This window comes from Populus trichocarpa, chromosome 6 (assembly GCF_000002775.5).
Source record: "Populus trichocarpa isolate Nisqually-1 chromosome 6, P.trichocarpa_v4.1, whole genome shotgun sequence".
Taxonomy (NCBI): domain Eukaryota; kingdom Viridiplantae; phylum Streptophyta; class Magnoliopsida; order Malpighiales; family Salicaceae; genus Populus; species Populus trichocarpa.
Genome location: NC_037290.2, coordinates 11,980,685 through 12,005,311, shown reverse-complemented (window position 1 = coordinate 12,005,311; position 24,627 = coordinate 11,980,685). Strand labels below are relative to the sequence as shown.

At 33.7% G+C, this 24,627-nt stretch overlaps 2 protein-coding genes across 4 annotated transcripts; both read left to right on the top strand.

Moving 5' to 3' along the window:
- Positions 1–6,901: 6,901 nt before the first annotated feature.
- LOC18100342 (uncharacterized) lies at positions 6,902–12,332 on the top strand. 2 transcript variants are annotated; one of them, XM_024603446.2, is made up of 7 exons: positions 6,902–7,095; positions 7,515–7,599; positions 7,745–7,812; positions 8,905–9,018; positions 9,133–9,304; positions 11,800–11,949; positions 12,047–12,332. In XM_024603446.2, the coding sequence occupies exons 2-7, from the start codon at positions 7,525–7,527 to the stop codon at positions 12,071–12,073; spliced, it is 606 nt and encodes a 201-aa protein (XP_024459214.1). In that variant the 5' UTR covers positions 6,902–7,095; positions 7,515–7,524; the 3' UTR covers positions 12,074–12,332. The 2 variants fall into 2 exon arrangements, with proteins under 2 accessions (XP_024459214.1, XP_006381629.2); XM_006381567.3 differs by having other exon boundaries at positions 6,903–7,095; positions 7,494–7,599.
- Positions 12,333–16,104: 3,772 nt separating this feature from the next.
- On the top strand, positions 16,105–24,539 carry LOC18100339 (uncharacterized). Of its 2 annotated transcripts, XR_002982501.2 has the most exons (7): positions 16,105–17,901; positions 19,964–20,397; positions 20,526–20,687; positions 22,225–22,300; positions 22,603–22,758; positions 22,922–23,235; positions 23,687–24,539. XR_002982501.2 is itself a non-coding variant. In XM_024603683.2 (6 exons), the coding sequence occupies exons 1-6, from the start codon at positions 16,258–16,260 to the stop codon at positions 23,060–23,062; spliced, it is 2,613 nt and encodes an 870-aa protein (XP_024459451.2). In that variant the 5' UTR covers positions 16,105–16,257; the 3' UTR covers positions 23,063–23,285. The 2 variants fall into 2 exon arrangements, 1 of the variants encoding a protein (XP_024459451.2); XM_024603683.2 differs by lacking the exon at positions 23,687–24,539 and having other exon boundaries at positions 22,922–23,285.
- Positions 24,540–24,627: the final 88 nt, after the last annotated feature.

The following is a 24,627-nucleotide window of genomic DNA, read 5'->3' as shown; positions in this document are numbered from 1 at the left end:
TATTTTTTAGAGATTTATGGTGACATCAAGGTTTATCCATCCAATAACGAGGATGAAGAGTTATTCCTTTTATAAACTGTAGTCACTCTCACTCCTATTTTTTCCTTTAACTTTCACTTTTAAAATTTCTCTAGTAAAAATGGATTGATGAAGAAGCTTTGAGCGAGACTATTTCTCAGTTGCAAGAAAAAACTTTGCTACTTGATTTTAGGTGTTCCGCACCTTTAAAATACTTTATTCTTCCTTTTTGTTATTTGGTCCTAAAAAAACATAGACTCTAAAAGGGTTAGATTTGATCCTAGAAGTAAAGATTCTACTTTTTTTGGTGGTGATTTTAGCTTCCAACTGGAAACTAGAAGCAGCAGTAAAGTATAAGGGTGCATTAGACTAGGTTCTAGAACTAAAAGGGGTGGAACTTTGGCATCCACCTTTAGAAAGGGGAAGGTAATTCCCAACCCCAGAGAGGTCCTTCTCTCACTGCCTCTAAAGAACCTCGAATGAGAGAGAGGTTGCCACAAACCTATGAGGACACTAAGCTTAACACCCTAAACATAGAGCAAGTGACCTAAGTGAATGGTCGGCAACTAGGAGACTATGTGGCTAAATTGCCTGCTATAACTAAAAGGATTAGTCAACCAACCTTGGCCACCTTTCAGAGGCTCTGTGAAATCACCTCCCCCTTGTGCATATACAAGTTGGGGTACTCCTCCCCTCTTCAAGAGTTTGTAAGGGAAGTTTTTTGTTATTATAAGTTAGGTCGCAGCTAGTCGTATCTCAAGGATCGATCATCTTATCTGCTTTTGACAAATTCTTTAGGCTCGTTGGACTCAAACTTACTGTGAATATCTTTAGGATCTGTTATAATTTGATTAATGACATCGACGACAACGACGATGTCTACTAGTTTTTTACCTTTTCCAACAGACCCAATAGACTCGTGAATAGGACCTTGCAAGACAAGCCTGCCCAAGTTAAGAAGTAGAGGGAGAGGTGGCTAATAATAAGATATAATAGGACAATCAATCTAAAAGATGAGATGATAGAGATATGGGGTTGTGCCCACTACTAGAGATTGCCTTTTACTGAAGTGAACAACAATCCCCATATGAGCTCGACTGGGAAAGAGACATATGTCATGTTGGCCCAACCTTAACCGAGTATGAGATCAATGAGATGGCCAGATGACATTTATCAAGCCCTATTGTAAAGTAAACAACTTCTTATATTTATTTTATGCATCTAAATGTTATTTTCTAACTTTGTTTTTATGCAGGGTTAATAGCTGAAGATGAAAAAGAGTTTTCAATAGGGCTTGTGTTTGGGAGGGCAACTACATCCCTCAATTTGTCTAGAGTTGGGATTGAAAAGAATATGGAAAACAACCTTATCAATATGGATAAGCTTCTTGTTACCACTAATGTGATAATGATAGGGGAACTACTCTTGTGGAGGTGGATATGAAAGCTAGTGGGGGAATTCGTTCTCCCCTATTTAGGGGTCCAACATAGTTGACCCCTCCTGAAGTCATCGCGGGTGTTGTTGCCTACTTCAAGAGATGGAGGGTCTTTACCCCTGTGAAAGTTGACGTTGTAGTCAATGACCTTTTTTGTTATTGGAACTTCTACCTATGGTGCTCTTCTAGAAGCTGAACAGCCTTGGCTCGAAGATGTTTTTGCTAACCTCATCCTCAATCAAGCCCTCTACACTTTCCCTACCTTGGTCAAAGAGGAAATGTGGGTCATGAAGGTTATCCTTGGTGGGAGGTCCAACTCGGGGTTGATGGCTTAGAGGTGGTGAGATGCCTGAAGAGGTTTTTGACTATTCCTTCAGACGTCTAAGTGATGTCTAATGAGAGCTACAATCATTATTTGATCTTTACTAGACAAATGCCCTCCACGTAAGAAACTTTGACTTTTTCTGATCTTATTATTTTATTTTATTTTTATTGTTTTTAACAATCATCATTTATCTTTGTTAGACTTTCATGTTGTACGTCCATTTTAATAGGCGTTAGCAATTTGAGAGGAGCCAAGTGAGAGAGGTCATCATCAAGCACAAGACAAACCAGATTGCTTCAAAGGTTGAGGGTGAGAAGGTTGTAGTGGAGGCTAAGCTGAGAGAGCTCAAGATAGCCTATACGATGCTGACGAACTACATGAGAGATCAGGTCATTCAACTGAAATAAAAGGGAGCTTCATATAACTCATATTAAAGTAGCCTTTCTGAAGCAGAGAATGATTGAGGTGAGGGCATCCTATGAGGCTCTAAAGGCTGAGATCCTTACAACTAGAAAGGAAGCCTAGAGATCTCGTGTGAGGATAGACTATAAGGAACTCTCATGAGGAGATCCAAGAAATGTTTGTATGGTCTACATAATTAACCGAGATGGTTAGAGATAAAATTTCTCTTGATATATCCAATTTATATTTTTTTAACCTGTTAAGGGGAATTTAGATGGATTTTGATGTTGCATTCCATCTGGTTCTCGTGTTTGACTTCGCTGATATCTTCCCTGCCAGAGTTTCAATTGTCCAACATGGAGTTTACCTTGCAGAGAAGTCTGGCCTCGATGTTTTGGCCTTAGCCCTCCACCCCATTGGCACTGTACACAACCCCAATCCTGTGGGGTTTTTCATTATATAATGATTATTTATATTTTGTTATATTTGATATTTTATCACTTTTCATTAATGTTTAAATATGATGTTCTCTTTGAGAAATATATTTTTTTATTAGCTTTGTTTAGTCTAGATGGGTTCAATGCCTGTACTCAGAAAAATTTTCATACTAGGATTAATGCCCATATGCAGCTTATGAGCTAGATTTATGTAGTCTGGATGGGTCCAATGCCCATACTACACAAAACTTTTATACGAAGTATAAGTTAGGCTTATAAAGCTTGTTAGCTTCATAGCTTCGATAATGATTTAATTATATATTTGATGATGACATAAACATTGAATAATAAAAACATTGATTTGATATAGTTTTGATTTATGCATATCATTTTGATTACTCATGATATATTCCATAAAGCTTTTAAACGCTATGTTATAATGCTTAAATGAATTAATAAAGAATATGTCAATATGCTACATGTAATATGATTGTAAGCCACATGTATTGATCATGTTTTAATTGTTAAGTAAAACACAATGCATGCCATATGTGTGTGTGTGGATTGCACACACCTTTGCGATGATTTAGACATGTTTATATCATTTAAGAAATCATTAAGCAAGCAAGGAAATGATTTGTAAAGGTAAACAATAAAGACCTTATAAACATAACAGTTATTGACTTTGCTTATCAAGACTTTGTAATAGGGTTTTACCAAATAGCACTAGAATTGTTTAGAACAACGTATAATACCCATACAACCTAAACAAACCTAAAAGAACAAAAAAATTAAGAAAAGACCAAAACACAAAAATATGATAAAATTTGGATAGTGGCCAAAACAGTCTCATCATTTTGGAAATAGCAAGGCGATAGCCAATTCAAAAATATCTTATCATTTCTCAAAATAGCCAGTTTGTTTCTGGAAAAATTCCAGAAACACTTAAGGTTCTTCAAAAATGGTATGGCCGATTATAAAACAATCTAACAAATTCTGCCAATGGGCAGAAAACTGTCTAATTGCTAGTTTATTTTTTAAGCTTATAAATAACCTTTCACTTTCCCAAAAAAAAGTGTGGAACTCATAAGGCAAAAATCTAGGTATACTCCCTCTAAAAAAAACAACCTATAATACCCTTGTTTCACTTGTAATCATCCAAAAACAAGGTTAGGTGTGAATTGGTAAAATTCTTCTAAAAAGTTTAATTATTATTCCAATCAATGAAAAGTGTAAGTGACACTCTAAACACTTGGAAAAGTCTCGTAGAGATAAAATTGTGAGTGGTTTAATACTTTTCCTTCAACAAATATTGGTGAAATGTTTTCTAGTCTTTAACCCGTAAAAAGATTAAGGATAACGATTTGATCTTAAGCCCGCAAAAAGATTGTGTAATGGTTTGATCTCACTCGCTAAGAAGATTGGTGTGTGATAGTGAAACTCTTGAACAGAAGTTCAAGAAGAGAAGTAGACGGTTTGCTAAACCTTTTTATAAATATTGTTGCAATCTCTCTAAACTCTCACTCTTTAGTTATCACATTTATATTGTTTATTGTTTTCGTATTTGGTTGAGTATTTAGAATTCCTTGTTATTAGGTAAATAATTTGTAATTTATAGTTTTACCGTGCATACCTAATTCACCTTCATCTTAGGTGTTTATGTTGCCTTAATCCTAGAATAACAAAGCTTTTATGGGTCCACCGCCCACACTTATAAAGTTTTGTCTAGACTTGTTGAAATATAGAGGTCTTTCATACACTATATACATGGGTCTGATGCCCACAAAATGATGGTGATCATGACAGGGGACACTAGAAGCATTTTTTATGGGATGTTCATATGTAGTTTGGATGGGTCTATTAACACACATAGACCGATTACACCTCATAATGATTTATAGGAACTCGAAGCATTGGTTTTTTATGAGTGGAACCTAAAGTGAGGTCTTTAAAGGAATTTAAGTAATTTCAATGTGCCAAAAAGTGAAAAAAGACAAAGCTACCCCTAATAAAATCAATAATGACCTATGAATCTTGTGAAAAGATCTAATTACCCCTTATAGAAAGCTTTTAAGGTTTTTCTATGAGAAGAGCAAACTTACACTCCACTATTCCAGTGAATAATGATTTATCTACTTAGCTAGAATAGTTTTCCCACGAGACTTAATTTGTGTTAACTAGATTATAGGCTTGTGCTATACTACGGGCCAGATTGATTTTTTAAAAAAAAATTTTAAAAATACTTATGTGTTGCTAATATTTTTCTAGTAAAAAAATTTAAATCATGCGGAGGCCGATCTGATCCACTTGGCGGGTTTAAAGGCAATTTAGACAATCGGTAAAAATACAGTTTGACTAAAAAAATTCAATACATCATTTTTTAAAAAGAATATTGAGATGAAAATATACTGGATTGACCCGGGTCATTAGACTATGATAACCCTATATAAAATAAATTCTAAAGTCCAATTCCTAATCAACCTAGTGAGGATGAAATCAGAAAAAGAATTATTTTAAAAATATGGCACAAAAAATGACCCAAATTAACTAGTCAAACCTATTACCCGGATCATGAAACCAGAAGAATCCTATAGAAAGTATATCAAAACAAATTATGAGACCTAATTCCTAATCAACTCAATGCTACATGATGAAATTGAAAAAAATCCAATTAAAAAAAGGACACAAATAAAATGATCCAAGTCTACTTGGACTAACTCGTCAAACCTATGACCCTAGTCAGGAGACCGGGATAATCTCATAGAAAGTAAACTATAAAAATGACTCAGGTAAACCCAAATTAATCTATCAAACTTGCAACCCGAGTCTATGAGATTGAGATAACCACATAGAAAACAAATAAGAACAGATTATGAAGCACAATTCTCAATCAATTCATTATTGAACAATGAAATTGAAAAAAAATCAGTATAAAAAAAACACAATAAACAACTCGAGTTTACCTGTGTTAACTTGCAAAACCCGCATCATGAGATCAAGATAACGTTATACAAGTAAATTGAAATGAATTATAAAGTCTAATTCTTAATCAACCCAATTTTGAAAGATGAAATAAAAAAGTCAATTAAAAAAAAACTCTAGTTAACCGGGTTAACGTGTTAAATCCGCGACACAGATCATAAAATTGAGATGATTTTATAGAAAATAAACCATAACAAATCATGAAGTTCAATCTTTAATAACTCAAATATGGAATAATAGAATTAAAAAATATATTTAAAAAAAATCACTGCAATGAATAGTATTTTACGAAGCAACATCTCTTTTTATTTTTTTATTAAAAAATATTTAAAAAATATTATTTTGTATGGTAAAAGCTACATCTCATTTAGGCTATGTTTGTTTCCCGGAATTTACTTTTCTGGAAACCACTTTCCAAATTTTCCTGTGTTTGTTTGACATTAGGAAAGTTGGTCAACGGAAAACACTTTCCAGTCAAAGAAAAATTTGGCTTGGTTTCCAGGAAAGTGTTTTCCTGGAAAATTTGGGCGGAAAACACTTTCCGGAAGTTGTGAAAAATTTAGAAATGTCATATTATTTACTGATTATATCAAATTTGATCATCAAACTGTTGATTGCTATATATATATATATATATTGAATATTTATTTTTCAATTTTCATCTCTTAAAATTTAATTTTTATATTAACTTTGGTCCTCATTTTTATAATTGTTATTTGCTTTTTCCTTATCATTTTTTTATTGAAATTTTTTATCTATCAAATTTGATCCTCATTCTTTTGATTGTTACTTATTTTATTTGAAATAATTTAAGAAATGTTAATTATTATTATTTTAATTTCTTCATCTTTCAAATTTTTTTTTTAGATTTGATCTCTATTATTTTGATTATTATTTATTTTATTTGAGATAATTTATGAAATTATATTTTTTTTCAATTTCATTTTTATTCAAATTTTTAATTTGTAAGATTTGTTCCTTATTATTTTAATAAATTTGAGAAAAATAAAACATTAATAAGTTATTTTACAGCTCATTTTTCATGATATAACCAAACACTGGAAGTGTTTTCCAACTTATTTTCTATTACATTACCAAATATCAAAAAATAATTCACTTTCTTGAAATTCACTTTTCAAAAAAAAAATTTAATTTCCAGCAAACAAATAGGATTTAGTTTTTATTTTAAATTGTTAAATGTTAATGTTAATAATTTGCATCTCTGGTTTTTTTATTCCCGCCACCGTTAGGCCGATTTGTCTTGTAATTATTTTTGGAGCACTTTCAAATTACTCGGATTTATTTCCCCTGAAAAAGGCTAGGATAAACCGCTCTGGGAGGGACATTTGACGCGCCAGTTTTTCAGTTGTTTCAAAAGAAGCAGCTCTTTTTCTCCATCTCTCTCACTGTGCTTGTCTCGTCCCCCACTCCCTCTCCTTGCCAATCTGACGCACAGCCATCCGGCTCCCTCCGCCAGCCAGATTACCCACGTTGAGGTGTGTTATTTCTCGTTTTTGGGTTTCTGAATTGGGTTCTTTTTTCCAAACTTTCTATTTGCAATTTATGAAAAGTTAATCTCTTTCTTTTTATTTTTCAATTGAACACAATGGGGCCAAAACTATGTTCGTTTTCTCTCCAACCAAACACCAAAAAAGGCACTGTCAAAAACCCATTTCTCCATTTTCTCTAATTTTCCAGCACTGTTGCCTTTTTCATTCTATAAAAATGGGATTTCTTTCCCAAGACTATTTCTTTGTATATGTAAAGCTTTTATTGATGTTATATGTGTACTTCTTTTTTTCTTTTTGGGTTTATGAGGGATTGAAAGATTCTCATTAATTCATATACTAATAAATTAAGTGAGTAAGGATTTTGTTTTCCCTTTTGCTTTTAGGTCTGTTTTCTTTTCTGATAGTTTGAGGGAAATGTATGCGAGAAAGGGATATGAACTAATTAAAGACCTTGCCAATGGTGAAAAGGGACAGCTTCAACCTTTCAATGTGAGCAAAGTTTTTTGTTTTATTTTATGGCATATTCAATTACCTATTTTCTGTGACAATTTTTTTGGGCAAGAAGTGGTTTGGATTAGTTCATCTGTTGTTGTAACAATATATGTTATTTAAGTGATGTGATATTGTTTTGTAGGAAGATTTGTTTAATCAAGTTGTTGATCAATGTAGTCAGCACTACCTTGAGCTTCAGGCTTTGATAAGGTACTCCCCATTTTAGCTCATCTTTTGGAAATGCTAGAATGTATATTTTCTTTCCTTTTTAATTTTTATTTCTTTTAGCTGTGCATCCGCTGGTCATGAAGTAGCGATGATACTTTATTAGTTATTGACTGCTAGAAAAATCTACAGCAAAAGAATTTGCTACATTTAGGTCCCGCTACTATTTTAATTTGTTGGTGTAATGGATTAAGCTCTAGTCTTATTTACACAGTGCCCCCCATGAAATTTGTTGTGGGAGTCCTTATCACTTCAACTTAAACGATCAGTTTGGTTTGAATTTTCAAAGACCTAAGGTTCTGCTATTAGAACACATTGAATTATGATCTAACAGATGCATCAATACATACTTAAGTTTATATGGACACATGAAATTAAGTTTTACCCGATGCTCTTTTGGCTCCTACTCTGGTTCAACCTTTGAATTACGGTCAAGTTGGTGAAGTCTAGAGGGAAGCAGTGCTTGTATTTCATAATATTCAGTTCCATGCATTTGGTACCTGGGATTTCAGGTTTCTAGTGTGGATTAGTATTAGTTTTTCATGGAATTTTTAGTAGCATATTCATGCTTGCAGATTGTAACCCACATTTCCCTTTGGTGGAAAAGAGGATATCATGCAATTGATAATATCCATTACAACTTTGTTGCATATCATTGATTTTCTGTAGATACCCATCAGTTACTATAATTATTTGTCTTGATTTTACCATTAGAAAGAACAAGAATTGCTCTGTTACATGGGAGAATTGGTTTGGACAAATTTCTCTGGTATGGGAAGAGAGCAGGCTTGTTATATCATTCATACACCTACGCAGGGCCAATGTGCCTTTACTTTTTAATAAAGACCTTCCTTGTCAGTGTATGGGCCTACATGTGTAACCATACGGAATTACTTCTCTGTGATCAATTGCTGGAAGAATTTCAATCTATATGGCCGATTGGTCATATCTTAACAAGTTGTTTGCCTCCTTTCCATCTTCCTCTCTCTCTCTCTCTCTCTCTTGCAATTTTGTATGCAATGCTAAAATATATATTGTTCTTCTCCTGCTTAATTTATTGACTTGTTATGGAAATAGGAAAATGCAGGAAGAAAGTGTGGATGTGAGAGAAACTAGAAATGCAGAGCACTATGGGGCACTCATCCACCACCTTTCTTTAATTCGCAACAAGCGTTGCTTAATGGCTTACGTGTGAGTATCTCTAAATCCTTGTTCTATTTCATGACCCTACTCTTTCTAGTGAGTTCCTTTGTTGAGGTTTGTCTCATCTTCAGCTCTTTTGGCTCATGGTTTATATCCTTGCAGGCACAACCGAGCAGAAATTATACAAAGTTTTGCTTGGAAGGTTGGGCTTGAGCTTCTTGAGCTCCCAGAAGAAGTTCAAGAGAAGCTCAGTCTTTCAGAGAAAAACTATTTTGGGAAGCATTCTGCTGCTTTGCAAACATACATGGCAGAAGTGGGAATTGATTTGAATGTGGTAAGCTCTCTTTCTGTTTCTCTCAGAATATTGACTTGATGCATTCAGAGTTTCAGACTAATAATGGTTGCTGGTGCAACAAAAAAATAATTGAAATTGTTTGGAAAATTTTATTGTGTTTCCAGTGGCTAACAACTTCTCCCTATAAATAGGAAATGAGCCTTTCTTTTGACATGGAATGCTGTTTTTTATATCTGGTCGGCTCATGGCTGACATATCCATTTCTTTCCCTTGTTTTGGTGGTTTAGCTCTTACCAACAAAAGGCTCTAACATTTCTCGATCTTTCTGTGGATGCAAGCCTTCTGTCACTTTGATGTTATTGCCAGTCTTAAAAATTAAGTTGCGTGTTCCCAAAAAAGTATATTCCATTTCGTTTTTGTTAGCATTACCAAGGAAACTCATCCTTGAGTGGCCAAATGCTATAATTTATGGGTGAAAAATAAAAGATGCATGAATCTTCGACTGATTATGATATGAAAACCCATGTCCAAAATTAAACTTGCAGATTTGTTTTCTAGGGTCCTTGGACGGACCATGTCTCTTTACTGAAAGATGGGTGATAATGTATCACTATGCAGTGGTAGCCTTGGCTGATGAAGAAGGATATGAAGCATATAACTCAATAAGTAGAGAAAGAAGAGAGTATATGACTCAACTAGCAAGATGGTGCAATAATTTACCAATTGGATATGCTTGACAAAAGTTCAGCATGATAGTATATTTTTTTACTCAAAATCCAAATGGTTTTTTCAAAAGTTTATTAATTGTGTTCTGTTCCCATCTTACAAAGACAAGCATTATCTTATCCACAAGTGTGCTTGAGATGGTAAGAGGTTGTTCAGAAACATAACTTTTTTATTAGACTTTTTTGCCGAATGTAATATTCTCCATCCAAAAAACTGGAAAATTAGTTTTTCATATTTTCAAATTTGTACTAAGTTTAGAAAACATATTTTAGAGGTTCTCCATGGTTTTTCTTTACAAGTTTTTTACTATTTTTCAAATAAAAAAAGACATGAACAATACAATTTTTTTTATATACACAAGTAGTTTTTTGCAATGTAAAAGATTAAAATTATGTTTATATATATATATTCATATTTAGTTAGTGTCTAGTTAGTGTCATAAATTTAATTTTTATAAAAAAAAATTAATATGATTTTTTTTAGTTTACAATATAATTTTTTCATGATAATTTTTAATTTGAATGATAAAAAATTAATATTATACAATTAGATTATTAAAAATGATTATTATAAATCATGGTTTGATGTATTCCTTTTTTATTATGAAAATAAATCATCTTCATTCTCAATAAATGAACAAGTTTTCAATTATTCATAGAAAAAAAAACTGAAAACAGGAAAGAAAAATAATTTTATGCTAGTGAACAGATACTAAGGGTTTCTCTGCCAGAGGGAGACCTGACCGGATCTTCAGTAGTCATATAGGTCAAGTTTAGCTTTCATGATGGTTTTAAGCAAACTATTCGAGTGTTTTTTTTTATTATTATTAATATAGATGTTCGGGTCAGCTTGTGTGCACCACGATTAATCCCACGGATCTTGAAGTTAATGACCATGTAAGCCTCTAGTGATCATCATATTAGCAACCACAAAGCTCGAACCTAAGACCACAGGGGGGGCAAACCCCTTAGTTTCAAAGTTTTATCACTGGATCATCTACTAGATGGTTAACTATTGAAGCTTTTTTTTTTTAGTTTAACGTGGGTGTCCGGGCCAGCTTGCGCGCACCTTGATTAATTCCACGGGCCCTAAAGTTAACGACCATGTAAGCCTCCAGTGGCCATCATATGAGCAATCACAGGGCTTGAACCTGAGACCACAGAGGAAGCAAACCTCTTGGTCCCAAACTCTTACCAATGAGCCACCACCTAGATAGTTACTATTGAAGCTTTTTATTTATTAGGGTCAGTTACTATTGAAGCTTTTTTTTTTTTTTTTTTTTTGATTTACGTGGGGTGTCCGGGCCAGCTTACGCACACCACGACTATTCCCCACGGCCCACTGGACATCCTGCAAGCCCAGGAGCAGGTAAGGCACCGCGGGGGTGACAGGCGTGCACATAGAGGGTCGAACCCGGGACGGGGGCGGAACAAGTCACACGGTTGACCACAGCAGCTAGACCCTCAAGTGCCTATTGAAGCTTTTTATTTACTAGGGTCGGTGCTAGTCAGCGCAGAAGCAAGGATATTATAAGATCAAAAATCAATCAAAGGAAGTCGTGGTTATATTAGCTTCTAAGGTTATATATGTAGTTTTTTTAATCAGTAGACACTACTTTTGAAGAAGCATCAATACATCTGACACTAATATGCGAAATTCAGCATGTATATCTTTAGCAGTTTTTGACTGGTTTGAGAAATATAAACAGTGAGAAATTGTCTTCTAAACTGAATACAGTTTCGTGCTCGAATTGTTTCACTTCACATGATTACCTAGATTTTGATGGCTGAGGTTATTGTGCATGGCAGGATATGGTTCCGCCCAAAGATCCATACATCAAGGTGAGAGTCCTTGATGATATGGGTGAAGGGATATTACTAAGTGATAAGACAGCCAATCTTGCTCGCCATTCGATGCACTTTCTTAAACGAACTGATGCTGAGCAGTACATTGCACGGGTGGGTTGTCATGGTGACTTGGTTAGCTGAAATTGTCTTCTAACATTTTGTTCTTGAACCCACTTGAATTTCACTTTTTTCCTTGTTTGATCAACAGGGCTTGATGGAAGAGCTTACAGGCTGACATTGATGCAGCAGTTTCCCACACAATTTCAATGACGATGGAGTTTCAAATGTGAACGTGGACCTGCTCTTTAAATTGCCACAGCTCAATGCACCGTTACGATACCTGCTAACACTGTGAGAGAATTATAGTTCTGGGTTATGATGGTTCCATAGCTTTGTAGAAAATTTTTCAAATTTCCGGATGTTTGTTTGTGGCAATTCATTTAGCCTGAACATTATAATTTTTAATGCAACTCTATCGGAGCATGATCATTCCAGATCCTGACTATGTTGTGGCCTTTTGCGATGAAGGTTTAGGGTTCCGACTTTTTACTACGCCTGAAGAGTTGATTCCGTTTATCAGCATTGCTTTAGCCAATCCGAATTCTGATAAATTCCATGTTTTAACTGGTTGATCTCACGTTACTTTCAACCTAGCTTCCATTGTCCAATTCTTTTCCCGAATGCGAATTGTAGACAGGAACAACTAAACAAACTCTATAAATCTATTCAGAAGATGATCATTGTAGAGCCGGCGAATTGGCAAACGAGATTACTAATCTTGTGTAAGTTGGACTTGTTTACTGTGAGTTCTCCTCGTAATTACAATACACAAAAAAATACTTAAAAGAGATTTGGAAAACACTGCACCTAAACACAATGCGTGTTTTTTTTTTCCAGTACTTTTCCACCCTGGTTATTTTTTTTTATTCTATACTTTCACATTGTTTTGAATGAGATTTGGATTTGATATTTTATTATGATTTGGTTTTTTATAAGATTATCATGGTGTAAATATTTTGACACTAAGCTTATGATTGATTTTGTAAAAAAAAAAAATCAGTTTTATTACTTGTGAAAAATTGAAAATGTAGATATTAAATTTGTTAGCAAGGTAAAAATGTAGGCTTTCTTTTAAAACAATTCATGAAACATTTTTTTAAAAAAAATTTGGACTCCAAAATTTTTTCGTTTTCATTTTTATTCCTTCAGTTTCATAATTTTATATTTTGATGTAAAACTTTATTTTATTTATATTTCAATATTTGGGTTTGAGAAAAAATGATTCTTCACCTAGATTTTGTGAATAAAAATACTAAATTTGATGTCAACATGTTTTTCTTAATGAAATAAGTGTCATTAAAGTATTTTTTAACTTTTGTATTGCTAGAAAAAATAAATCAAAATTGAGATAAAAGATTTTTTTATAATTTAATTGTGTTTTTAACCAGTTTTATGAGCATTTTAAGTTAAAAAATTAGTTTATTGAAATTTTAAACATGTTTATTAAATAGACTAAAATATATTTTTTATCTAACAAAACTTAAACTGATTTTCAACCATATTTACAACAGTTAAAATCTTGGTAAACAAATTTCAAGTCGTTTGCTTTTTTTAAAAAAAAAATTAATAAAAGTACAAAAGCTAACAAAAAAAAATTGATGCACTAGTTTTTTTTTTATGGGTCAAGTGTCAACTTGCCCCCAAATGCCTAGGCCCTTTTTATGCTACTTCTTTTCCTTTCTTTAAAAGTAATAAATAATAAATTGTTCATGAGTATTTAATGATAAGAAAATTTATGCTCTTTTAAGTTTTTTATGAATCTTTTACATGATTTTATGATGTTTATTTTTTTCTTCAATATTTATACAATATATTAAGATACTATTTCAATATTTTTTTTAATCTTGTTTTTTAGATCATGGTGGATTTTGATTTGAAAAATAATGCTTATAATAAAAAAATATACATTTTTGTTAAAACAATAAAGAGATGTATTAATATAGAAATGAAGTTTAGATTTAAAAAATATATAATTTTCTGTATAATTTTATTGGATGTTTTTTTTACAATTGTCATTTGATTAAATAAAAATAGATTTTAAAGAGTAAGGTTACTAAACACAATTAAAATCGTGATTTAGGTTACATGTTAGGTGAGTTAAACTCCATTTAACTTGGGTCAATCCAGAGCATTTTAATTCTAATATTTTTTATTAAAAAATATTAAATCAATATTTAAAAAAAAATAATTAAACTGGATTTTAACTAACTAGGTCGAGAGTATACCACTAAGTTGCTTCGAGCACACTAAATCAACTACTATTTAATTTATTTTAAAACCTAACTAGATCCAGATGTCGAGTCACTCATTATATTATCTTTATTAGTTAAGGGCCCGTTTGTTTGTTGGAAAGTAGTTTTTTTTTTACAGTGAATTCCAGAAAAATGAATTATTTTCTGATGTTTGGTAGTGTAATGGAAAATAAGTTAGAAAACACTTTCAGTGTTTGGTTATGTCATGAAAAATAAGTTGGAAAATAACTTATTAATGTTTTATTTTTCTCAAGTTTATTAAAATAATGATGAACAAATCTTACAAATTAAAAAGTTGAATGAGAATGAAATTGAAAAAAAATAATATAATTTCACAAATTATCTCAAATAAAATAAATAATAATTAAAATAATAGAGATTAAATCTAAAAAATAAAAGAATTGAAAGATGAAGAAATTAAAATAATAATAATTAACTTTTCATAAATTATTTCAAATAAAATAAGTAACAATCAAAAGAATGAGGACCAAATTTGATAGATAAAAAATTTCAATTAAAAAATGATAAGGGAAAAGCAAATAACAATTATAAAAATGAGGACCAAACTTAATATAAAAATTAAATTCCAATGGATGAAATTGAAAAACAAATATTCAAAACAAAATATATAAAGCAATCAAAAGTTTGAGGATCAAATTTGATATAATCAACAAATAATATGACATTTCTAAATTTTTCACAACTTCCGAAAAGTGTTTTCTGTAAAAAATAAAAGGAAAACACTTTCCTTGAAACCAAGTCAAATTTTCATTTGACTGGAAAGTGTTTTCCGTTGACTGGAAAGTGTTTTTTTTTTACTAATTTTTTTAATGATAAACAAACACAAAAAAATTTAAAAATTAATTTTTTAAAAATTATTTTTCAAAAAATAAACACCTGTAAGTTAGGTTTGATAGCATTGTTAAAATGTTTTAAGAGATAACAAGACGACAGCCGACTAATGTTGTCACTAATTGATCCTGTACTCATGCTAATGTCATTTTCAACTTGTTCCATAATTTTAATTTCTTTAATATCTTTATGTAATTTAATTTTTTAATAATTTTGATAGGTTAATATTAAAAATTAAAATATTTTTTAAAAAATATATTTTTAATATATTTCTACATATAAAATACTTCAAAAAAATTAAGACAATCCGAAATGATCAGATACTAGATTTTAAAAATAATTTTAATTACAGTGTTAGCTTGATTTTCAATGATGGATTAGGATCTATTTTTTTAGACGGAAGTCATATGAATTTTTCCAAAAAGTTGAAAATAAAAATAGCTATACAATGATGGAATTGATTAAGAAAAATATCTTTAATATTTTAAGAACTTGTTTGAAAGCATGGTTATGGTTGTTTTTCACTCAAAAATATATTAAAATTATTTTATTTTTATTTTTATAAAATTATTTTTGATATCAGCACATTAAAATGATTTGAAAACATCAAAAAAATATTAATTTGAAGCAAAGAAAAAAATAAAAATTTTTTAATTTTTTTTAAAAATACTTTTGAAACGCAAAAACAAACAGAATCTAAGAGAATTTATCAATATATTTCTCATTTGTTTAAATTAAACCTTATATATGAATTAACAATCACATGTTAAAATAAATATAATTTTATTTTTATTTTTTACATTATATATATACATACATATATATCACATAGAAAACAAATGCTCAAAATACATGGGACTGAATTAAATTTAAATTTTATTTATTTTTGTGTTTTAAAATTATTTTTAAAAAATTTAAAATTTTTATTTATTTTTACTTTATATTAATATTTTTTTTTTTTTGATGTTTTTTAAACATTCACAGCACAACACCCAATGACAACTCGACCTCGAGGTAATGCCACGATATCCCTTAACTAAATAGATGGGAGTACTAAATAATTGTAATTAAAAAAAAAAAAAAAACAAAAGAAGTTGGCGGGAAACACAAGCAGCGTACAAGGGAAGTTTGGGTCCAAAACCCTAAAATTAGAAAAAAGAGCGGCACCCATTGGCGTTCTTATATTGATTTTATTATCAGTTCCTTTCCGCTCCATCATCTTCCATCTCTCTCTCTTCACCCACCATTCCATTCCATGGCTGTGCTCAGGTCCCGCGGAATACTCTCAACAATACCCTCAAACAAAAAAGGGCCCACACCCGAACCTGTCACTCCAACTCGAACTCGCGAACCTTCCACTCACCAATCCCCTCCCACCCCCAACCCCCCCGGTGTTTCCCTTTTGGGCTCCGACTCTGCCCCTCCACGCAGGCGGAGCCTTCGTCTCGCTTCGAAGTCACTTCCTTCTGCCGATGCCTCCCTTCTAACTCCAACCCGCAAGAGGAAGAAGGGGAGTGATGGTAAACAAGGTCGGCTTGTTAATGAAGGTGATGTGGTTGAGAAAATGACCGAACGAGATGTTGGAGGTGAAGTATTGAGGGTTTTAAGTTTGAGGTCTGGGAAAAGGGTTGTTGATAATTGTAATATTGAAATTGAAGGTGAAGAAGTCAAGGGTTCGAGTGTTCTGCGTACAAAAGGGAAGGGAAAGGGAAGGGGGCATTTGGGTAAGAAAGTGTTAAAGTTGGATGTTCAAGAGGAGTTGGTGGAAATTTTGAATGATAACGCGGTCGAGAGAAGTGAAAATTTGGAGAAGTTGAGTGAGTCGTCAAGGGGAAAGAGGAAATGTACAGGGGAAGTAAAAATGGAGAGAGGTGAAGAGGGTGGTGTTGCTGTGGAGGACCTGGGGAAAAGCCCTAGTGCTAATGAGAGTGGGATTTCAACAAGAGGAAGGAGAAAATATAACAGAGAAGTGAAAGTGGAGGGAGTTAAAGAGGGTGTTGTCGAGGGATTGAAGGAAAACCCATGTACAGATGAGAATGGCACTTCAAGGAGAGGGAGGAGGTATAGTAGAGAGGAAAAAGAGAAGAGAAGTAAAGAGGGTGCTGTTGTTATTGAGGAATTAGGGGAAAATCCAGTTGCTCTTGAGGGTGGAAGTTCAAGGGGAAGGATGAGGTATAGCAGAGAAGAGAAAGGGAAGGGGAAATTGGTTGTTGATGATGGTTTGATATCAAATGCAAAGGATATGTTGCAATTAGAACCCAGAGTTAAGAATCTGGTTGATGGTTTGGCAGAGAGTGTGGTTCTGGAAGAGAGAAAGGAGGGTGCGAGTGCAAGAAGTAAAGTGCCTGAATCAAGAATGGAGCAATTTCGTGATATAGCAAGGCAGAATGCTTCTCGATTTGCTCATTTTGAAGTTCAGGAGCATGAGGCAGACCATCATGACGTAGAAATGCCATCTGTGGAAGAAGAGCAGGACAAAGTTGAAGACTGGCCTGGTCCTTTCTCTACTGCTATGAAGATTATTAGGGATAGAGCAAATAGGCTTAACTTGCAACAGAGGGGCTCCACTTCAGAGAAGGAAAAACATGTGCCCATAACTTGGATGCCAAAAACTGATCGGGCGTGTAAGCCTTCAAAAGGATTGGTTCCTTCACTGCAAGAATTATGCATGAAAATTCTAGTGAAGAATGCCGATGCAATTGCTTCACTTGAACATGTCCCAGATGCTTTGAGGCATAGGCTATGCCAATTGCTCTGTGATTCTCGGAGAATGAATGCTCATTTTTTGGCTCTTCTTGTCCGCGGATCACCTATGGAGATACGTATTAGGGATTGTTCGTGGCTAGCAGAGGAAGAGTTCACAAAAATTTTTGAGGTGTGCGACTCGCGCAATTTAACGGTATGTTTATCTACCCGTCTTGGTTTGTATTATCATGCATTTGCTTTTATGTTGAATATCTGAAATGGAACTCTGATGGATCATTAGTTGCTTAGATGAAAACTTATCTTGGGGTTTCATCTTTGATGGTGCTAGCATATTTTCGGGGGAGTTCTCTAAAAATTGTAACTATTACTTCAAATAGATTAACCTTGATTAAGGTTGGGATATGGCTTAGTGACCCTTTATCCATGTCTGGCCTACTCAAGGCCAAGACCATGTGGTTGCATCCGACATCTTCCCATCATATAGTTCTTTTTGAATATTGATGTAAGAGCTTTTCTTTTAGGAAAATTATTTTTTTAGTTAATTTTATTTCTTTCTATTTCATTTTTTTTTTATTTTTTTTATGATGTTTTTCTAGCTTTTATTTTTATTTGAAGGGAATTTTTTCTCTAATTTATTTTTTCTATTCAATATTATTAGGGTTCTCTAGTTTTTTATATAGAAAGGGTTGTAATAGTCTTTTGACTAAGAGAGATATAGAAGAATAAAATTAAGTATCTTGAGTCTTCCTGTATTTATAGTGTTCTTGGACTTTAAGGGTTTTGACTTGTAACAAACCTTTTATTCTTTGCCCCGCCTATGTTAATTGGTATAAGAGCCCAACAATTGCAGAATAGGATGTGCTTGTATAGGAGGGATGAGGAGGTTTCTTCTTGAGAAAAAGACGTTCAGGAACTAGTGTGTTGTTTTCATCTATATTAGTTGTTGTCATTCAAAATTCTGGTGGTGGGATTCATAACGGGATGACCCGCACAAAAATATCGTGTTAGGAATCCAAGATGGAGCTACTTGCACAAAAGTGTCGTGTTAGGGATTCATGATGAGGTGGTCGATACGAAGGTGTTAGGAATCCACAATGAGGTGGTTCACACACGAAATGATATTCTTGATGGAGGATAATTTCTAACTCGACGACGAGTTCCTTCCAACCCATGCATAAGGTTTTTATTTCTTATTTAATTTTATTTATTCCTATTTTATTTTTCTATTCTTTATTATGATGCTTTTCTATTTGAAGGGGATATTTTTCCCTAATTTTTTTTCTATTCACTATCATTAGGTTTTCTAGGTTTTTTTTTTTTTTTTTATAAAAGGGTTGTAATAGTCTTTGGGCAAGGAGAGACATAATAAAATTAAGTATTTTGATAGCCTTCTTATATTTATAGTGTTCTTGGTCTCTGAGGATTTTGACTTGTAGCAAACCTTTTATCCTTCGCTCCGCCTACATCAAATATACAAATGAGTGCATGCTTCTCTGTGTGCCTCATTTACGTTGACAATAATGATGTTATGGAATGGCATTGTGAAAGAGGCACATGTGAATAAAAACAATGAGAAGTCTATTATTTCCCTAGACCAACTTGAAGCTCTTGTTTCTATTTTCATTTTCCTAAACATTTTTATGGTTCTACTACACGTCTAGGTAGGTTCACCTTTAGTCTTACTGGATTGAAGGAGTCAAGAATGAAAGCAAGATGAACCAATAATGTTCTGGTCATACCGGTTTATGTAGACTAAATTGAACTAAATGGAAGTCTCATTGATTAGAGATTCTATCATATTGCTGGTTGTTGCCACAGAGGCTGTAAAGCCCAACTAAATGTTGAGTTGGTTATCTGTATAATATTTTCCTTGGCAGTCATGAGTATGCCATTTATTTCAGTGGCAGTCAGGTTTCTTTCATTCTGTGCTTCAATCAGATTTCCAGTTCAAACATTTTTTGTGATTTAATTCCAGAACCTGTTGTTGGTCTCTAATATACATTTTAGTTCTAGAACCTATTGTTGGTTCTCATATATCTTTTGCGTAGACTTCAACTTTGACTGGATTTATAACAAGTTTCCATTCAATCATAGCGCTGTGATCTGTGGTATTGTAAGACAGCTCATCTTGTGAAAGGATATCTCTGTGTGTATGAATAATCCTCTCTTTGCACATTGATTATAACATGGTGTCTCTTTCTATTTCAATGAGTGGAAACTGATGATGATCTAACTTTCATTGTTCTGAGAATCAGGTTCTACAACTTGACCAATGTGGACGCTGCATGGCAGATTATACTTTACTTGCTACTTTAGCTCGGTCACCAGGTAGCTTGCCTAGGTTAACTACTTTATCCATCAGTGGAGCATGCCGACTCTCAGATGCTGCACTTTGTTCACTTGTTTCTTCTGCCCCTGCCCTACAATCTTTAAATCTCAGCCAGTGCTCCCTTCTTACCTCTGCCAGTATTGATACTTTAGCTGATTCGTTGGCAACAAGTTTGCGGGAACTGTACATTAATGATTGCCAAAGCATTCAACCCATGCTCATTTTGCCAGCACTGAAGAAACTAGAACATTTAGAAGTGTTGTCCCTGTCTGGAATTCAAACCATTAATGATAATTTTTTGAGGGGATTTATCGTTGCACGTGGCCATAATATAAAGGAGCTTGTTTTGACTGATTGTGTGTAAGCTTCTTTTAACATTTTATGTGCAACATCAGTGAATTTGTTTGCTATCTGTGGGAGAATATCACACCGTTGATTCCTGATTTTAAGTGTTCTTTTCTTATTTTGGATGATGTAATTTGGTGCAGGAAATTGACTGATTCTTCCATGAAAGTCATAGCTGAAACCTGCTCTAAATTATGTACACTTGATCTTGGTAACTTGAGGAAATTGACAGATTCTGCTTTGGGATTTCTTGCAAATGCTTGCCGAGAAATCCATACTTTGAAACTCTGCCGCAATGCATTCAGGTATTTGCATAACATTGTGATTTAATTACTATTTATGTGTTGTGATTTCTACAAGTGTTTGTTTTTTCTTGCATGTACATGATTTGGATTTTCTTTTTTTTACATTTAAAGTTCTTTATCATCTTTCTTTTATCAGTAATTCCTTTTCATCATGTTATAAGCATGGTTTGGGTGCTAAAATGGTTTATATTATTTTTATTAGAGCTAGCACGACTCATGCTTGGTTTATAGAAACATCATGCGATTGAAGAAATTTCTGCAGAGTAGTTTTATTTGGCTGTCAACTTCTACATTTTCGTTTTTACTTTGGTTGCCCATTTCCCTGGAGTGTGTAAATTGATTCTCTGATCTGGGCTCCTAACCATTGTTCATCCCTGGAATGCCAGAATATCTACTTGATTTATAATCTATTGGCATTGCTGCATAATTTAATCTTGCTATGCAAACAGCCATGGTGGGGACACTGAACCCAAAACATTGTTTACGCACTTGTATGATCATAGATGATGAAGGATAGTCCAAACCATTAAGAGATTGGCTTTAGCTTATGTTTTAGTGTATAAATTTTTAGTTGAGGTTTATTAATTAGGCTTTATTTGTTGGGTTTGATTTAATTATTGTTGGGTATTTTATTTAGTAAGCCACAAGCCTAATCGCTTGTTCTAGTTAGAGTTTTAGTATTTATATCCTACTTTTTTAAATGTTAATGGAATTTTTTATGATTAATGAGAAATATTGCTGAGTTGCATATTTCCAATTCTCATTCTTCTCTTTCTTTGCTTTCAATTCTTAGCTTCTTTCTCTAAAAGCTTCTTTCTTTTCTGCTTTAATCTTTTTGTTCATTGTTCCGCATCAAGCCACATTCTTAGTTTGTATCAAGATGTCCTACTGATGAATGGAAGGATCATGTTGAATCATCCAACCTGTTATTGTATTGACAAGGAGCATGTATAAATCTTTGTGCATTTTAATGAGTTTCAGCATTTTAATGAGTTTCAGCATTTTATGGATTCAACTTAAGTAGGGTGGTGAAAAGAGAAAACATGGCTTCACACATTTTTTCCTCCATTGTTCACAATTATATGGCAATTGGCAAGTTGACACTGTTTTTAGAACTTTCCAAGGGTAATAAGATTCTTCTACTTAATTGTAAGATCATGTCAAATGTTTCCTTCCCTACTGTATGTTGATTGCTGAATCAAAGGAATTTTTTGGAAAGTGTTGCAAATGTTTCGATATATTTGAATCTTGACTCGAGTGAAGATAAAATGTCTTATGGTTAGACCAAGCTGGGGCTGTTACTGGTCATGGCTATGCAAATTGCTTAATGGTCATGTAAGCTGCTCCTTAAGATGAAGGGTTTTTTCTTGTCAGGGCATCTTCTGCCATGCAGACCCAAATCATTGTTCTACTCTGGCCATTTTTAATTTTTTGCATGTCAGTGACTTGTTTGGATTGGACCCTCACTAGTAATAGCAACTTCTCAATGGCAAATTGATTTTATTTCTCAACTCTTCCTTCCCTCTGCTGGTGACAGTGATGAAGCTATTGCTGCATTTTTGGAAACTTCTGGAGAGCTTTTAAAAGAACTTTCACTGAATAATGTTACGAAGGTACCTTATTGCTTACTCTCTCTTCTTCTCAGGATCCTCATTTTCCCCATTCAAGGGGTGGTTTAGGAGTTTCTTCCATTCACTTTTGAAATTGCATCAAACAGTTGGTCCTATTTAGTTGTTACTGGAATGCAGTCCTCGCCAAATTCTTCTGGCTCTGCCTGCTGATCTTCTTATTATTGATTAGCTACTTATGTTTCTGTTGGCTTAGAAGGTTCTGTTGGAGTATTGGACCTAGGTGAATTTGATCTGAAATTAGATTCTTCTACTCACTGATAGGCATCTGTGACTCTTTTTCCTAGGTTGGCCACTGTACAGCATTATCACTTGCTAGACGTTCAAGAAAGTTGCTAAGTTTGGATTTGTCATGGTGCCGGAACTTAACAAATGAGGCTTTGGGTTTGATTGTGGATAGTTGTTTATCATTGAAGGTGCTTAAACTTTTTGGATGCAGTCAGGTACATTTCTCTCGTTAGGTTCACTTTGTTAATAATGCCAATACTAAAACTAGTATTTATTTCTGTTCTTGATAAGCTCTAACTCTACAGGTCTCTCTTCTTTTCATGGACTCACAATTGCTGGACATTGGAGTTCTAAATTGTTATGATGCTTTGTTTACAGGTTACAAATGTTTTCTTAGATGGTCACTCAAATTCAGATGTACAAATTATTGGCTTGAAGACGTCTCCTGTACTGGAACATATCAGGGTTCCTGAACTGCAAGAATTTGCATTGCGTTATTCCTCAGTGTCTTCTATCTGAAGTATGTGTTGTAGTTACGAGGGTAGAATGAACATCAGTAGCGGCCAGGGAAACTTTTGGAGTTCAGCCCATTATCAATACCTGAAGATAGGACTTCTGAGATGCTTTAACCAAGAAAAGAAGACATGAATATTGGGCTGTGCATACAAGTAGATTGGACTGATTAACATTATGTAAGCTTTCTAATTTAGTTTTTATGCAGAAGGTAGCCTTTCACCATTAATTCTGTTCGATTCTTTTCATTGACCCTCAATGGTTGATGCCTACAGCCGTCATCGAGTAGCCTTTTGAGCACGGCTCATTTTTAAATGAGTTGTCGAACTGTTCTCCATCCAGTAAACTAAATATACAGACAAAATTATGTCCTGCAAAAATGGTATCCAGCTTGCTAGAAGGAAAAGTTATGCAAACTAGAAATAGAAAAGGGTTTTAACCACAAAAGATAGAAATGGTGATCGGTCAATGGGTTTTACTGCTTATATAGATTGATTTCTTAAAATCTTCCAAAAAGAGGATTTAGAACATGTTAGGTGCTCTTAATTTAAACCTTTTGTTTTAGCTTTTACTGGATCATTGGCCCACCACCACCTTGAAAGGAGTTTTTGATTTAGAATTCCACTGCAGTAGCTACTGTTGGGGGATCTGTACTTGAAAGGAGATGATGGATAAATTGTTACAAAAACAACTTCAGCGAGCTCAGCACAAGATGAAACAAATTTCAGATGAAGGAAGAACTGAGAGAGTTTTTAGTGGAGGATTATGCGTATTTGAAATTGCAACCCTACAGGCAAGGAACTGTGGCTTTGAGGAAGAATTTAAAGCTGCATCCTCGTTGCTACGGGCCTTAACTCATATTACAAAAGTGGGAAAGTTGGCTTATGGGTTGCAGCTACCGGAAGGGTCGCAGCCGCACCTAGCCTTTCATGTATCACTAGTTGGGAAAAAATAAAACAAAAAAGCAGGCACTAATGCAGTGGTCACTACCAATTTGCCTACTTTGAGCGATACTGGGCACAATTAAGCTTTATCCTGAAGCAGTACTGGACAGGAAGATAATGAAGAGGAACAACGGTGTAGTTGTCATGGGATTAACTAAGTGGACTTCTCTGCCTAAAGAAGATGCGACTCGGGAACAACTGAGTGAAGTAGTGCTTCAGTTTCCAGACATCAATTTCTATCCTTGAGGTCAAGGATTTGGTGAAGAGAAGGGAAATGTTATGAGACAGTATACGAGTCTACTTCAACTTACATACAAGTCAGGCCATATCATAAAACAAGTGTTATAGCTAGCTATATAGGCAGCTCGTTAGAAGACTGGTAGTTCTATTTTAACTGTCAGGTTAGTTCATTAAGGTAGTTAGAGATTCGAGTTTTCTAGGAGAAGCCAATCTCACGTTGTATAAGCTTTTCTGTTTGTAAAGCATTCATAAGAAATAATATCAAATTTGTTAGCTTCTTCAAAGCTAAATTTCTCTCATCTTCTTCTTTCTTTCTTCATATTTCTGCATTGTTATAACTCTTAACTCCCGAAATTTGTTATCCGAGTCCTGAGGTTTTTTCCACAA

What these genes read in the sequence shown, in the direction of transcription:
- LOC18100342 (XM_024603446.2), top strand. Translation starts at nt 7,525, where the DNA reads ATGTATGCGAGAAAGGGATATGAACTAATTAAAGACCTTGCCAATGGT. An exon ending in GACAGCTTCAACCTTTCAAT is followed by an intron (nt 7,600 to 7,744) that starts GTGAGCAAAGTT and finishes ATTGTTTTGTAG; the next exon opens with GAAGATTTGTTTAATCAAGT. An exon ending in TGGGAATTGATTTGAATGTG is followed by an intron (nt 9,305 to 11,799) that starts GTAAGCTCTCTT and finishes TGTGCATGGCAG; the next exon opens with GATATGGTTCCGCCCAAAGA.
- LOC18100339 (XM_024603683.2), top strand. Translation starts at nt 16,258, where the DNA reads ATGGCTGTGCTCAGGTCCCGCGGAATACTCTCAACAATACCCTCAAAC. An exon ending in CTCTGCCGCAATGCATTCAG is followed by an intron (nt 20,688 to 22,224) that starts GTATTTGCATAA and finishes TGCTGGTGACAG; the next exon opens with TGATGAAGCTATTGCTGCAT. An exon ending in CACTGAATAATGTTACGAAG is followed by an intron (nt 22,301 to 22,602) that starts GTACCTTATTGC and finishes TCTTTTTCCTAG; the next exon opens with GTTGGCCACTGTACAGCATT.